Raw genomic sequence first — 14496 nt, 5'->3', positions numbered from 1 at the left:
TCCAGTTTTACTGTGGACTTTAAACTCAGCTTCATTTTGGTGGATATGTCTCTCCTCTCTCCTCCCTCATCTCCTCCTCTCCTCTCTCATCTCCTCTCTCATCTCCTCTCATCTCCTCTCATCTCCTCCTCTCCTCTCTCATCTCCTCTCATCTCCTCCTCTCATCTCCTCTCTCATCTCCTCTCTCATCTCATCTCCTCTCTCCTCTCCTCTCTCATCTCCTCTCTCATCTCATCTCCTCTCTCATTTCCTCTCTCATCTCCTCTCTCATCTCATCTCTCTCATTTCCTCTCTCCTCTCATCTCCTCTCTCATCTCCTCTCTCATCTCCTCCTCTCCTCTCTCATCTCCTCTGCTCTCTCATCTCCTTTCTCATCTCCTCTCTCCTCATCTCCTCTCCTCTCTCCTCTCCTCTCTCATCTCCTTCTCATCTCATCTCTCCTCAGGCTCCCATGGTACTCTGGTTTAGCTGGTCTTCATAAGGGTGTAGGACTCTGGTTTAACTGGTCTTCATGAAGGTGTAGGACTCTGGTTTAGCTGGTCTTCATGAAGGTGTAGGACTCTGGTTTAACTGGTCTCCATAAGGGTGTAGGACTCTGGTTTAACTGGTCTCCATAAGGGTGTAGGACTCTGGTTTAACTGGTCTTCATGAAGGTGTAGGACTCTGGTTTAACTGGTCTTCATAAGGGTGTAGGACTCTGGTTTAGCTGGTCTTCATGAAGGTGTAGGACTCTGGTTTAACTGGTCTTCATGAAGGTGTAGGTCTCTGGTTTAACTGGTCTTCATGAAGGTGTAGGACTCTGGTTTAACTGGTCTTCATGAAGGTGTAGGACTCTGGTTTAACTGGTCTTCATGAAGGTGTAGGACTCTGGTAGAATCTCTTAAACTTGTCTCCCCCAGAAATAATGCTGATATCTGGACCTCATGTCGGACGTCGTGTTTGAGGAGACAGCCACGATGATCGCAGCAGGGGAATTGCAGTCGTTTGTCCCGTTCGGCCGCGAGCACTGCAGGAACCATCCCACGGCCTTCAACCTGCAGCTGAGGGAGCTGCAGCCCGCCTCCGAGCTCTGGTCCTCTGACGGCGCCGCCGGCCTGGTGGGCTCTCTGCAGGAAGTCAGTCTGCAGGAGAGGGAGAGGGTGAGGACGTTTTGTCTCTGTTGTCTCCTCCTGTTGTCTCTGTTGTCTCTGTCCATAACTCTGTCTCTGTCTCTTGTGTCTCGTCTCCCTCGTCCCTCTAGTCTCTCGTCCCTCTAGTCTCTTGTCCCTCTAGTCTCTCGTCCCTCTAGTCTCTCGTCCCTCTAGTCTCTCGTCCCTCTTGTCTCTCGTCCCTCTTGTTTCTCGTCCCTCTAGTCTCTCGTCCCTCTAGTCTCTCGTCCCTCTAGTCTCTCGTCCCTCTAGTCTCTCGTCCCTCTAGTCTCTCGTCCCTCTTGTCTCTCGTCCCTCTAGTCTCTCGTCCCTCTTGTTTCTCGTCCCTCTAGTCTCTCGTCCCTCTAGTCTCTCGTCCCTCTTGTCTCTCGTCCCTCTAGTCTCTCGTCCCTCTTGTCTCTCGTCCCTCTAGTCTCTCGTCCCTCTTGTCTCTCGTCCCTCTAGTCTCTCGTCCCTCTAGTCTCTCGTCCCTCTTGTCTCTCGTCCCTCTAGTCTCTCGTCCCTCTTGTCTCTCGTCCCTCTTGTCTCTCGTCCCTCTAGTCTCTCGTCCCTCTAGTCTCTCGTCCCTCTAGTCTCTCGTCCCTCTTGTCTCTCGTCCCTCTAGTCTCTCGTCCCTCTAGTCTCTCGTCCCTCTAGTCTCTCGTCCCTCTTGTCTCTCGTCCCTCTTGTCTCTCGTCCCTCTAGTCTCTCCTCCCTCTTGTCTCTCTTCCCTTTTGTCTCTCGTCCCTCTTGTCTCTCGTCCCTCTTGTCTCTCGTCCCTCTTGTCTCTCGTCCCTCTTGTCTCTCGTCCCTCTTGTCTCTCGTCCCTCTAGTCTCTCGTCCCTCTTGTCTCTCGTCCCTCTTGTCTCTCGTCCCTCTAGTCTCTCGTCCCTCTTGTCTCTCGTCCCTCTAGTCTCTCGTCCCTCTAGTCTCTCGTCCCTCTTGTGTCTCGTCCCTCTTGTCTCTCGTCCCTCTAGTCTCTCGTCCCTCTTGTCTCTCGTCCCTCTTGTTTCTCGTCCCTCTAGTCTCTTGTCCCTCTAGTCTCTCGTCCCTCTAGTCTCTCGTCCCTCTTGTCTCTCGTCCCTCTAGTCTCTCGTCCCTCTTGTCTCTCGTCCCTCTAGTCTCTCGTCCCTCTTGTCTCTCGTCCCTCTAGTCTCTCGTCACTCTTGTCTCTCGTCCCTCTTGTCTCTCGTCTCTCGTCCCTCTTGTCTCTCGTCCCTCTAGTCTCTCGTCCCTCTTGTCTCTCGTCCCTCTAGTCTCTCGTCCCTCTTGTCTCTCGTCCCTCTTGTCTCTCGTCCCTCTTGTCTCTCGTCCCTCTAGTCTCTCGTCCCTCTTGTCTCTCGTCCCTCTAGTCTCTCGTCCCTCTTGTCTCTCGTCCCTCTTGTCTCTCGTCCCTCTAGTCTCTCGTCCCTCTAGTCTCTCGTCCCTCTAGTCTCTCGTCCCTCTTGTCTCTCGTCCCTCTAGTCTCTCGTCCCTCTAGTCTCTCGTCCCTCTTGTCTCTCGTCCCTCTTGTCTCTCGTCCCTCTTGTCTCTCGTCCCTCTAGTCTCTCGTCCCTCTTGTCTCTCGTCCCTCTAGTCTCTCGTCCCTCTAGTCTCTCGTCCCTCTTGTCTCTCGTCCCTCTAGTCTCTCGTCCCTCTAGTCTCTCGTCCCTCTTGTCTCTCGTCCCTCTAGTCTCTCGTCCCTCTAGTCTCTCGTCCCTCTTGTCTCTCGTCCCTCTTGTCTCTCGTCCCTCTAGTCTCTCGTCCCTCTAGTCTCTCGTCCCTCTAGTCTCTCGTCCCTCTTGTCTCTCGTCCCTCTTGTCTCTCGTCCCTCTAGTCTCTCGTCCCTCTAGTCTCTCGTCCCTCTAGTCTCTCGTCCCTCTTGTCTCTCGTCCCTCTAGTCTCTCGTCCCTCTAGTCTCTCGTCCCTCTTGTTTCTCGTCCCTCGTCCCCCTCACGCCCCGCACCAGGCTCTACGTGTTGGAGGAACTCGTGTCCTCAACCTGCAGCGTGTTTGTTGGCAGGAGAGCTGGCAGCTGAGGAAAGGCTGTGAGGTCCGTGAGGAGGAGGTGGAGTTCGAGGAGGAGCTCTACGCCGCAGGAACCGTGGTGGTGTGGAGTCAGGGCAGCCGGACGCAGGCCTCCAACGTCTACAAGGCCTTCACCGTGGACGGCCCGGTGCAGCAGGTCGGTTCTGAGCCCGCTAAATAATGCATTTCTATGGGACGCTGGGAGGAGGAGAGTGATAACGTTCTGTGTTCTGTCTGCAGGCCTTGTGGTGTAACTTTGCGGCTCCCCAGAAGAAGAAAGATGGTAAAAATGAATAAACATTACTGAAGGATCTGATGTGTTTGTGCACGTTGCTGACGGCCATCTTGTGGCTCTGCAGAGGAGGAGGCGGAGCAGACGGTCTGCATCGTGCAGAGCAGCTGCATCAACGTCCACACCGTGAGCGGCAAGGACTTCATCGCCCCACTGCCGTTCCCGGTGAGGGGGGGGGGGGGGACAGAGAAAGACAGACACAGACAGAGCTACAGATACAGAGATACAGATACAGAGATACAGACACATACAGATACATACAGAGCTACAGATACATACAGATACAGACATATACAGACACATACACATACATACATATACAGACGCATACAGATACATACAGACACATACAGATACATACAGACACATACAGATACAGACACATACAGATACATACAGACATACAGATACATACAGACACATACAGATACAGACACATACAGATACAGGCATATACAGATACAGACACATACACATACAGATACAGATACAGACACATACAGACACATACAGATACAGACATATACAGATACAGACACATACAGATACAGACACATACAGATACAGACATATACAGATACATGCAGATACAGACACATACACATACAGATACAGACATATACAGATACATGCAGATACAGACACATACAGATACAGACACATACAGATACAGACACATACAGACACATACAGATACAGACATATACAGATACAGACACATACAGATACAGACACATACAGATACAGACATATACAGATACATGCAGATACAGACACATACACATACAGATACAGACACATACAGACACAGACACATACAGATACATACAGACACAGACAGATACATACAGACACATACATATACAGACACATACAGACAGATACATACAGACACATACAGATACATACATATACAGACACATACAGATACAGACACATACAGATACATACAGATACAGACACAGACAGACACATACAGATACATACAGATACAGACACATACAGACACATACAGATACATACAGACACAGACACATACAGACACATACATACAGACACATACATACAGACACATACATATACAGACACATACAGATACAGACACATACAGATACAGATACAGACACATACAGATACAGATACATGCAGACACATACAGACACATACAGACACATACAGATACAGACACATACAGACACATACAGATACAGACACATACAGACACATGCAGACACATACAGATACAGACACATACAGATATATACAGACACATACAGATACAGACACATACAGATATATACAGACACATACAGATACATACAGATACAGACACATACAGATATATACAGACACATACAGATATATACAGACACATACATATACAGACAGACACATACATATACAGACAGATACAGACAGAGATACAGACACACACAGATACATACATATACAGACACATACAGATACATACATATACAGACATATACAGACACATACAGATACATATACAGATACATACAGACACATACAGATACATACACATACACATACAGACACATACAGACACATACAGATACAGATACATACAGATACAGACACATACAGATACAGACACATACAGACACATACAGATACATACAGATACATACAGACACATACAGACACATACAGATGCACACATATACAGATACATACATATACAGATACATACATATAGAGATACAGACAGAGAGACAGATACAGACACATACAGACACATACAGATACAGACATATACAGATACATACATATACAGATACATACATATAGAGACACATACAGATACAGACAGAGAGACAGATACAGACACATACAGACACATACAGATACAGATACATACATATACAGACTCATACAGATACAGACATATAGAGACACATACAGATACAGACATATACAGATACATACATATAGAGACACATACAGATACAGACAGAGACAGATACAGACACATACAGATACAGATACATACATATACAGATACATACATATAGAGACAGATACAGACACATACAGATACATATACATACAGATACAGACAGAGAGACAGATACAGACACATACAGATACATACAGACACATACAGATACATACATATAGAGACACATACAGATACAGACACATACATATACAGACACATACAGATACAGATACATACAGACACATACAGATACAGACACATACAGATACAGACACATACAGATACATACAGACACATACAGACACATACAGATACATACATATAGAGACACATACAGATACAGACACATACAGATACAGACAGAGAGACAGATACAGACACATACAGATACAGATACATACATATACAGATACATACATATAGAGACACATACAGATACAGACACATACAGACACATACAGATACAGACACATACAGACACATACAGATACATACAGATACAGACACATACAGATACATACAGATACAGACACATACAGATACATACAGATACATACAGATACAGACACATACAGATACAGACACATACATACATACATATACAGACACATACAGATACAGACACATACAGATACATACATATACAGACACATACAGATACAGACACATACAGACACATACAGATACAGACACATACAGATACAGACACATACAGACACATACAGATACATACATATACAGACACATACATATACAGACACATACACATACAGATACAGACACATACACATACAGACACATACAGATACATACATATACAGACACATAAAGATACAGACACATACAGATACAGACACATACACATACAGACACAGACACATACAGACACATACAGATGCATACATATACAGATACGTACATATACAGACACATACAGATACATACAGATACAGACACATACACATACAGACACATACAGATGCATACATATACAGACATATACAGATACAGATACAGACAGCATTAGTTGTGGCCGGTGAAGGTGGTGATGACACTATTATATCCAGTTAAACTACTGAAAAGATGAGCGGGGCAAACGGACAACAATTAGGTGTTATTTAAATAAGCTTTATTATTATTTTTATTATTAACTCCTTTCGTCTCCTCCAGGTCTCAAATGTCTGGGCGACAAAGTTTGGACTTTTGTTGGAACGAAAAAACACAGCGACTGACGCTCAACTCCCCGGGTACACACGCACACGCACACGCACACACACACACACACACACACACACACACACACACACACCATAGTCATCCAGCAGGTAACTGAGGTGCTGAGCTCTCTTTCTCTTCAGGGAATCTCTTCCCACGGTGTTCAGCATGCTGCATCCTCTGGACGAGATCGCACCTGTCGTGTGTAAACCTGCAGGTACGACACACACACACACACACACACACACACACATACACATACGACAACACGTGTGGACTGATGTTAAGAAGACTTAAGAAAGCGATTTTTGAAGCATAAACTTCTATACAACCAGAGGAGTCACCCCCTGGTGGTCAGGAGAGAGAATTCAGCTTTAACACATGAAGCATAGACTTTTCATAACTGTGTGTGTGTGTGTGTGTGTGTGTGTGTGTGTGTGTGTGTGTGTGTGTGTGTCTGTCTCCCAGGTCTGTTTGAAGGCTCCCGTGTTCAGTATGCGTCGGACGCCACCATGAACATCGTGTTCAGCTGCTGTCAGCCGTCTGTCGTCGTCTCCTATGACACGGTGCAGGGAACGCACTCGGTCTGGGCGCTGCGCCCCGTCACACAGGATGTGAGTGATCTCTCACACACACACACACACACACACACACAGAGTCTATCTGTCCCTCACCTGCAGCCTCTGACCTCCATCAGGAGCGCTCCACAGTCCTGCGCTGTTCAGCAGAACCAGTCGGCACCATGTTGGGTCTGATGGCGTCGGGCTTGCTGACCTCCCACCTGCGTAACATCTCCCGCCTGGACTCACCCGGGGGCCCCGGGCCCGGGACCGGGACCAGGTGAAAGTCTCTCCCCGTGTTACCTTTAATTCTTGTGGGAAACTTCTTGAATGGAGGCAAAACTATATGAAAATGTGTGTTTACTAACTGGTGAAGTATAATCTCATGCAAACGCATGCATCTTCACTATTTAATCATACGACTGGAAAAATGTATTGAAGAAGAAGAAGAAGAAGTTTTTCTCCAATAATTGAAGGAAACATAAACTCGGATATGTATCTGTGTATCTCTGGTCTGTTGTCCAGAAGTCTTTATTAATAATGACTAATTCATTAATGACCTGTTCTTAGCGGCGCCGTGACCTCCGGCTCTCCGCTCCACTACGGCGCTCTGCACGGCCACCAGAGCCGCATCATGACCTCGTCACCGGGGTCAAACTCCCGCGTTCACTCCCCGAGCATATCCAACATGGCCGCCCTCAGGTGAGTCTTCTGGTGGAAGAGGCTGGTGCATCTGTGTTACTATAGCGACGATCCTCTATTGTCATTGGCCAACATAGGGCTGTGCGGTATGCCGGTTTCACATTCCCACATGGTATGAAGTCTTACTTTAGTCATGTTATAACTTTATAACAACAATTAATAACCCACAGCTTTAACAGGTAAAACATCACGACACAGCAGTTTGTGACACATAAACAATTCGTAACACTAATAATTGTACATTTATAAAATTACACCGCTGAACTGCATGCTGGGTACAGCTCGCCCACTAAGTCCCTCCATGTTTAGCTTCTTAACACCCTCTGTGTACCAAGCACCCAGCGAGCGGAGAACAGCTGTTCTTTTCGGCGTCAATGAATTAATGTGTTTACTCGAGAGAAAAATACCGTGAAATACCGTGAAACCGCCACAATCTTACAAAATACTGTGATATGAATTGTTGGCCATAGCGCCCAGCCCTAGGTCAACATCTGTAATGTAAGATTCAAGTTCCCCTCCAGAGTCGGTATTTTGTAACTTCCTCGCCGTGTTCCCGTCCCAGCCGCGCCCACTCGCCGGGCATGGCGGCGCCGTCCTTCTCGGGAGCGTCTCGCTTCAACACGTCTCTGCACAGCCCGTCTCCCAGGGTGCACCACGGCCCGGTGCCGTCTCCCAGGGTGCACCGCGGCCCGTCCCCCAACAGCACGGTCAACGACACCATGCTGGCGCCGGAGCTGGAGCCCATCGTGCCCGACCTGTGCATGGAGCAGCTGTGGAGCGAGGCGGCCGGCGGCCACAGGTGAGGAGAAGCGTTTCTGGCTACTTTGTTTCAACAGGTGTTTTGTTTCTGGTTACTTTGTACAAACAGGTGTTTTGTTTCTGGTTACTTTGTACAAACAGGTGTTTTGTTTCTGGTAGAATGTGTTGCTTTATTTTCATAAAGTTCTGTCGTCTATCTTCAAATCATCATCACCCTAAGATGTGTTTCCCCAGTTGTGTCTTCTTCTTCTTCTTCTTCTTCTTCTTCTTCTTCTTCTTCTTCTTCTTCTTCTTCTTCCTGTTCTACCTCTTTTTTAATGCCGGTAAGTGGCTTTCCTTCGGAGCAGTCCTTCCTCTCAGAGATGGATAATGTGTTAACTCCTCCCTCTCTTGTGTCTGCAGGGACATGAGCAGCCAGGCGTCTAAAGTGTTCCTGACCTCTGACCTCTGTGAGAACCGCTACCTCTGCTTCCTGGTGGAGTCCCACCAGCAGCTCAGGTGAGTGTCCAGACACACGGAATATGAGACGCACACCTCCAGCTCCATGTTGACGCTCATTGTTTCCACAGATGTGTGAAGTTCATGGAGAGCAACAACACGTCTCAGCTCATCTTCACTTCCGTCACGACCATTGCTGCCAAAGACGCAGAGCCTCTGCAGGTGATAGTCGATACCATTATATGAGGGATACGAGTCAATACCATTATATGAGTCAATACCATTATATTAGAGATATGAGTTGATGCCATTATAGGAGAGAAATGAGTCGATGCAATTATACAAGAGATATGAGTCAATACCATTATGAGTCAATACCATTATGAGAGATATGAGTCAATGCCATTTTATTAGAGATATGAGTCAATGCCATTATATTAGAGAAATGAGTCAATACATTATGTGAGAGAAATGAGTCAATGTCATTATATTAGAGATAGGAGTCAATGCCATTATAGAGATAGGAGTCAATGCCATTATATGAGAGATATGAGTCGATGCAATTATACGAGAGATATGAGTCAATACCATTATATGAGAGATATGAGTCGATACCAGTTTATGAGAGATAAGAGTCAATACCATTATATTAGAGATAAGAGTCAATACCATTATATGAGATATGAGTCGATACCATTATATTAGAGATATGAGTCGATACCATTATATGAGATATGAGTCGATACCATTATATGAGAGATATGAGTCGATACCATTATATTAGAGATATGAGTCGATACCATTATATGAGAGATATGAGTCGATACCATTATATGAGAGATATGAGTCGATACCATTATATGAGTCGATACCATTATATTAGAGATACGAGTCAATTTAAACGTGCAGTGACGTAATACTGTTTGTGCGCAGAACATCGATGCCATGCTGGTTCTGGAGGCGTGTGGCAGCCTGGTCCTCTACACGGGAACCACCAGGGTAAGAACCAACCCACCGGGGCGAGAACCAACCACCCGGGTCCTCGACCTGCCGGGGCTGCAAACTAACGACCTCTCTGCCTCTCGGCCTCCAGGTCAGCAAGGTGTTCGTCCCCGGCCTCCTGTCGCCCAGCTTCAGCCTCACCAACCACCTGTCTCACCTTGGCACGCCGGCGGAGAACGTTAGCACGCCGGCTAACGCGGGCAGCAGACACCTCCAGAGGCTGGACGACGTACGCTGAGCGCCCAGAACACATCCTCTATCTATCTATCTATCTATCTATCTATATCTATATATATATATATATAGATATAGATAGATAGATATATATATCTCAGAACACATCGTCCTCAAGCGTTGATCTGATTATGTGATTCAGAGATCAGCCAATGTCAAATAGACACTGACATATTTTTTTTATATATATATATATATGTGTGTGTGTTCTGAGAGGTAAAATCACAGTTCTTGTGAATGGAGTCTTTGAAGGGAGCGATTTAATGGCAGATAATTGTATTTTAAGAACCTAAAATAATCTATCAGTGGAAGTAAACTTTACTTTGATTTGTCTTCTTGTCCTGTTCTTCTTCTTCCTCTTATTTTTCTTCTTTCTTTTTTTTTTTTTCTACCTCTAGTTCTTAATTCTTCCTCTTCTTCCCGCCGTTATCTTCAAACAGACCAGACTCCATTCACAAAACCAGTGCTTTAACCTCTCAGCTCTCCTTCTGCCTCCGTCTGTTAGTTATTGTGTAACTTCTTCTCCACAGTCAAGGCGGAGGTTTGATTTGGTTTCATAATGATTCCATTTCGCTGCTTGAAATAATCAGATAACTAATAATTTCAGCGTGCAAAAGCTTATTATTGATTGATGTATTTTGTCCGGCGCCTCCTTCAGGCCGCGATGCCCTCGCCGGTGTCGGAGCTGAGGGGTCCGAACATCAAACACCACGAAGGATCCTTTCTGGAGGACTACAGCTTCCAGCAGGCCACGCCCTGCATCCACGCCCTGAGGGACTCCGCCTGCAACCGGGTCACCTTGGTGAGTCCTGAAGAACACACACACACACACACACACACACACACACACACACACACACACACACACACACACACACACACACACACACACACACACACACACACACACACACACACAGTGCTGTGTCTTTGTCCTCAGGCCAAAGAAAAGCTGATTTTCATCTTTCCGACGGTCCTTGAACACATCACGTGAAACCGAAACTAGTCTCCTTTTTAAAATCTCTCCTCAAATAAACCATTTACTTTCACCTGTGTGTGTGTGTGTGTGTGTGTGTGTGTGTGTGTGTGTGTGTGTGTGTGTGTGTGTGTGTGTGTGTGTGTGTGTGTGTGTGTGTGTGTGTGTGTGTGGATCAGAAGACTAATTGTTTGCTGTCAGCAGGTCGACTCTTTATTTTCTCATCTGGGTTTTTTTCCTTTTCTAATCAGTGTCGACGGGAAACGAGCCCAGAACCTGCTGGAGAAACAGTTTCCTCTTTAACGCTTTAACTACTCAAAGGGGAAACACTTCGTTTCCTTCATTATGGGGAATTGTATGCATCAATTTAACTGAAAGTGTTTTAATTTAATTAGTTTTCTCTCTCCAGGAACTCAGCAGCGGATCAATGCTGAGGATCTCCATCCCAGAGATAGCCACCTCAGAGCTGGGTGAGACACACACACACACACACACACACACACACACACACACACACACACACACACACACACACACACACACACACACACGCTGCTCCTTCATAGTTCAGACAGTATTGATGATGTCACCGGCGGTTCTTGAGTCTGAACCAACAACCTCCTCCTGCAGGTCTTCCCTGAGCCTCCTGCTCCTCGTGTCTCCTGCTCCACATTATTTAGTAATCGACCCTCCGGACGAGCTCTCTCTCTCTAATGAGATGGCATTCATCCCCCTCTTCTCTGACCTTTCCCTCTGTGGATGTCCAATTAACAGCTGATGAGCAGCTGATTGGTCCGAGTCGTTAAGAGACACAGACTCTGATCACTGTTTCTCATTTCCTTTGTTGTTTCCTTGGTTGCAGCGGGATGGATCCATGCATTTGTTGAAAACTATTTAAAAGGAACATGTTTCCACCTTAATTAATAAAGCTGCTGTTAGACGTCTGTTTGATTAAAAGCTCTCTGAGAGATTCAAACCAGCAACGTTCACCTCCACTCATGAACGCAACCTCTTTGAATCAGAACGTCTGCATATCGGCTTTCATCATTTAAAATGAAACCGGTTGCTATGGTTTTCCTGTCATTTCATCTTTGAATCAAGCCGACATAAAACTTGTTTTTTATATGAATAACTTGAACAAAATCGAGGTATCTGTCATTTGAAAAAAACAAAACCTAATGGAAGTAAACTCTTTGGTCCTTTTTACATCAGAATAAGACGACCTGTGATTAAATGTATGTGACGGGTCTTTCAGAGTGCATCACTTATTAAATCATATTTTATCTTAAAACCTGCCAGAGACAAACGCTTAAACTTGCCTCCTTTAATTTCTCCATCTTCACCTTTCCTGTGTCGTTTCCTTCCAGTGAGGAAATGTCTGCAGGCCATCCGGTTCATCCTGCCGAAGGAAGCTGCCATGAAGGTTCGTACGCTCCCTCTTGAGTCCACAGGGGGCGCCAGAGTCCACGCGGTTAAAGTTCTTTATCGCAGCGCTTAATCCTAGCAGTGGCGGGCCGTGGGTTTTGTATATGTGCCTTCAGTGGATCATCTGTTGGTGAAGTGGTATAACATCTATAACACTTCCTGGTCTTCAGGTGTTGGTGAAGTGGTATAACATAACGCTTCGTGGTCTTCAGGTGTTGGTGAAGTGGTATAACATCTATAACACTTTGTGGTCTTCAGGTGTTGGTGAAGTGGTATAACATAACGCTTCGTGGTCTTCAGGTCTTGGTGAAGTGGTATAACATAACGCTTCGTGGTCTTCAGGTGTTGGTGAAGTGGTATAACATCTATAACGCTTCATGGTCTTCAGGTGTTGGTGAAGGGGTATAACATCTATAACGCTTCGTGGTCTCCAGGTGTTGGTGAAGTGGTATAACATCTATAACGCTTTGTGGTCTTCAGGTGTTGGTGAAGTGGTATAACATAACGCTTTGTGGTCTTCAGGTGTTGGTGAAGTGGTATAACATAACGCTTCGTGGTCTTCAGGTGTTGGTGAAGTGGTATAATATAACGCTTCGTGGTCTTCAGGTGTTGGTGAAGTGGTATAACATAGCGCTTCGTGGTCTCCAGGTCTTGGTGAAGTGGTATAGCATAACGCTTCGTGGTCTCCAGGTCTTGGTGAAGTGGTATAACATAACGCTTCGTGGTCTCCAGGTCTTGTTGAATTGGTATAACATAACGCTTCGTGGTTTTCAGGTGTTGGTGAAGTGGTATAACATAGCGCTTCGTGGTCTCCAGATCTTGGTGAAGTGGTATAACATAACGCTTCGTGGTTTTCAGTTGTTGGTGAAGTGGTATAACATAACGCTTCGTGGTCTCCAGGTCTTGGTGAAGTGGTATAACATAATGCTTCGTGGTCTCCAGGTCTTGGTGAAGTGGTATAACATAACGCTTCGTGGTCTCCAGGTCTTGGTGAAGTGGTATAACATAACGCTTCGTGGTCTCCAGGTCTTGGTGAAGTGGTATAACATAACACTTCGTGGTCTCCAGGTCTTGGTGAAGTGGTATAACATAACGCTTCGTGGTCTCCAGGTCTTGGTGAAGTGGTATAACATAACGCTTCGTGGTCTCCAGGTCTTGGTGAAGTGGTATAACATAACGCTTCGTGGTTTTCAGGTGTTGGTGAAGTGGTATAACATAACGCTTCGTGGTCTCCAGGTCTTGGTGAAGTGGTATAACATAATGCTTCGTGGTCTCCAGGTCTTGGTGAAGTGGTATAACATAACGCTTCGTGGTCTCCAGGTCTTGGTGAAGTGGTATAACATAACGCTTCGTGGTTTTCAGGTGTTGGTGAAGTGGTATAACATAACGCTTCGTGGTCTCCAGGTCTTGGTGAAGTGGTATAACATAATGCTTCGTGGTCTCCAGGTCTTGGTGAAGTGGTATAACATAACGCTTCGTGGTCTCCAGGTCTTGGTGAAGTGGTATAACATAACGCTTCGTGGTCTCCAGGTCTTGGTGAAGTGGTATAACATGACGCTTCGTGGTCTCCAGGTCTTGGTGAAGTGGTATAACATAACGCTTCGTGGTCTCCAGGTCTTGGTGAAGTGGTATAACATAACGCTTCGTGGTCTCCAGGTCTTGGTGAAGTGGTATAACATAACGCTTCGTGGTCTCCAGGTCTTGGTGAAGTGGTATAACATAATGCTTCGTGGTCTCCAGGTCTTGGTGAAGTGGTATAACATAACGCTTCGTGGTCTCCAGGTCTTGGTGAAGTGGTA

At 45.9% G+C, this 14496-nt stretch overlaps 1 protein-coding gene across 1 annotated transcript in view; it reads left to right on the top strand.

Moving 5' to 3' along the window:
* Positions 1 to 923: 923 nt before the first annotated feature.
* anapc1 (anaphase promoting complex subunit 1) overlaps positions 924 to 14496 on the top strand; it is a gene marked incomplete at its 5' end in the record, with an annotated part of 34565 nt that continues 20992 nt past the window's right edge. Inside the window, 17 exons of the mRNA XM_079229925.1 lie at positions 924 to 1139; positions 3130 to 3291; positions 3375 to 3417; positions 3494 to 3591; positions 6557 to 6633; positions 6745 to 6818; positions 7070 to 7215; positions 7299 to 7441; positions 7732 to 7863; positions 8426 to 8662; positions 9025 to 9120; positions 9192 to 9282; positions 9994 to 10059; positions 10154 to 10291; positions 10955 to 11098; positions 11682 to 11742; positions 12640 to 12695. Coding sequence (XP_079086051.1) covers positions 924 to 1139; positions 3130 to 3291; positions 3375 to 3417; positions 3494 to 3591; positions 6557 to 6633; positions 6745 to 6818; positions 7070 to 7215; positions 7299 to 7441; positions 7732 to 7863; positions 8426 to 8662; positions 9025 to 9120; positions 9192 to 9282; positions 9994 to 10059; positions 10154 to 10291; positions 10955 to 11098; positions 11682 to 11742; positions 12640 to 12695 — 1980 coding nt within the window. The remainder of the gene's footprint in view (positions 1140 to 3129; positions 3292 to 3374; positions 3418 to 3493; positions 3592 to 6556; positions 6634 to 6744; positions 6819 to 7069; positions 7216 to 7298; positions 7442 to 7731; positions 7864 to 8425; positions 8663 to 9024; positions 9121 to 9191; positions 9283 to 9993; positions 10060 to 10153; positions 10292 to 10954; positions 11099 to 11681; positions 11743 to 12639; positions 12696 to 14496) is intronic.

Source organism: Taurulus bubalis, assembly GCF_910589615.1.
Source record: "Taurulus bubalis genome assembly, chromosome: 14".
NCBI lineage: Eukaryota > Metazoa > Chordata > Actinopteri > Perciformes > Cottidae > Taurulus > Taurulus bubalis.
Note: the sequence above shows the minus strand (reverse complement) of the source record. Positions and strands in the feature narration are given on the sequence as shown.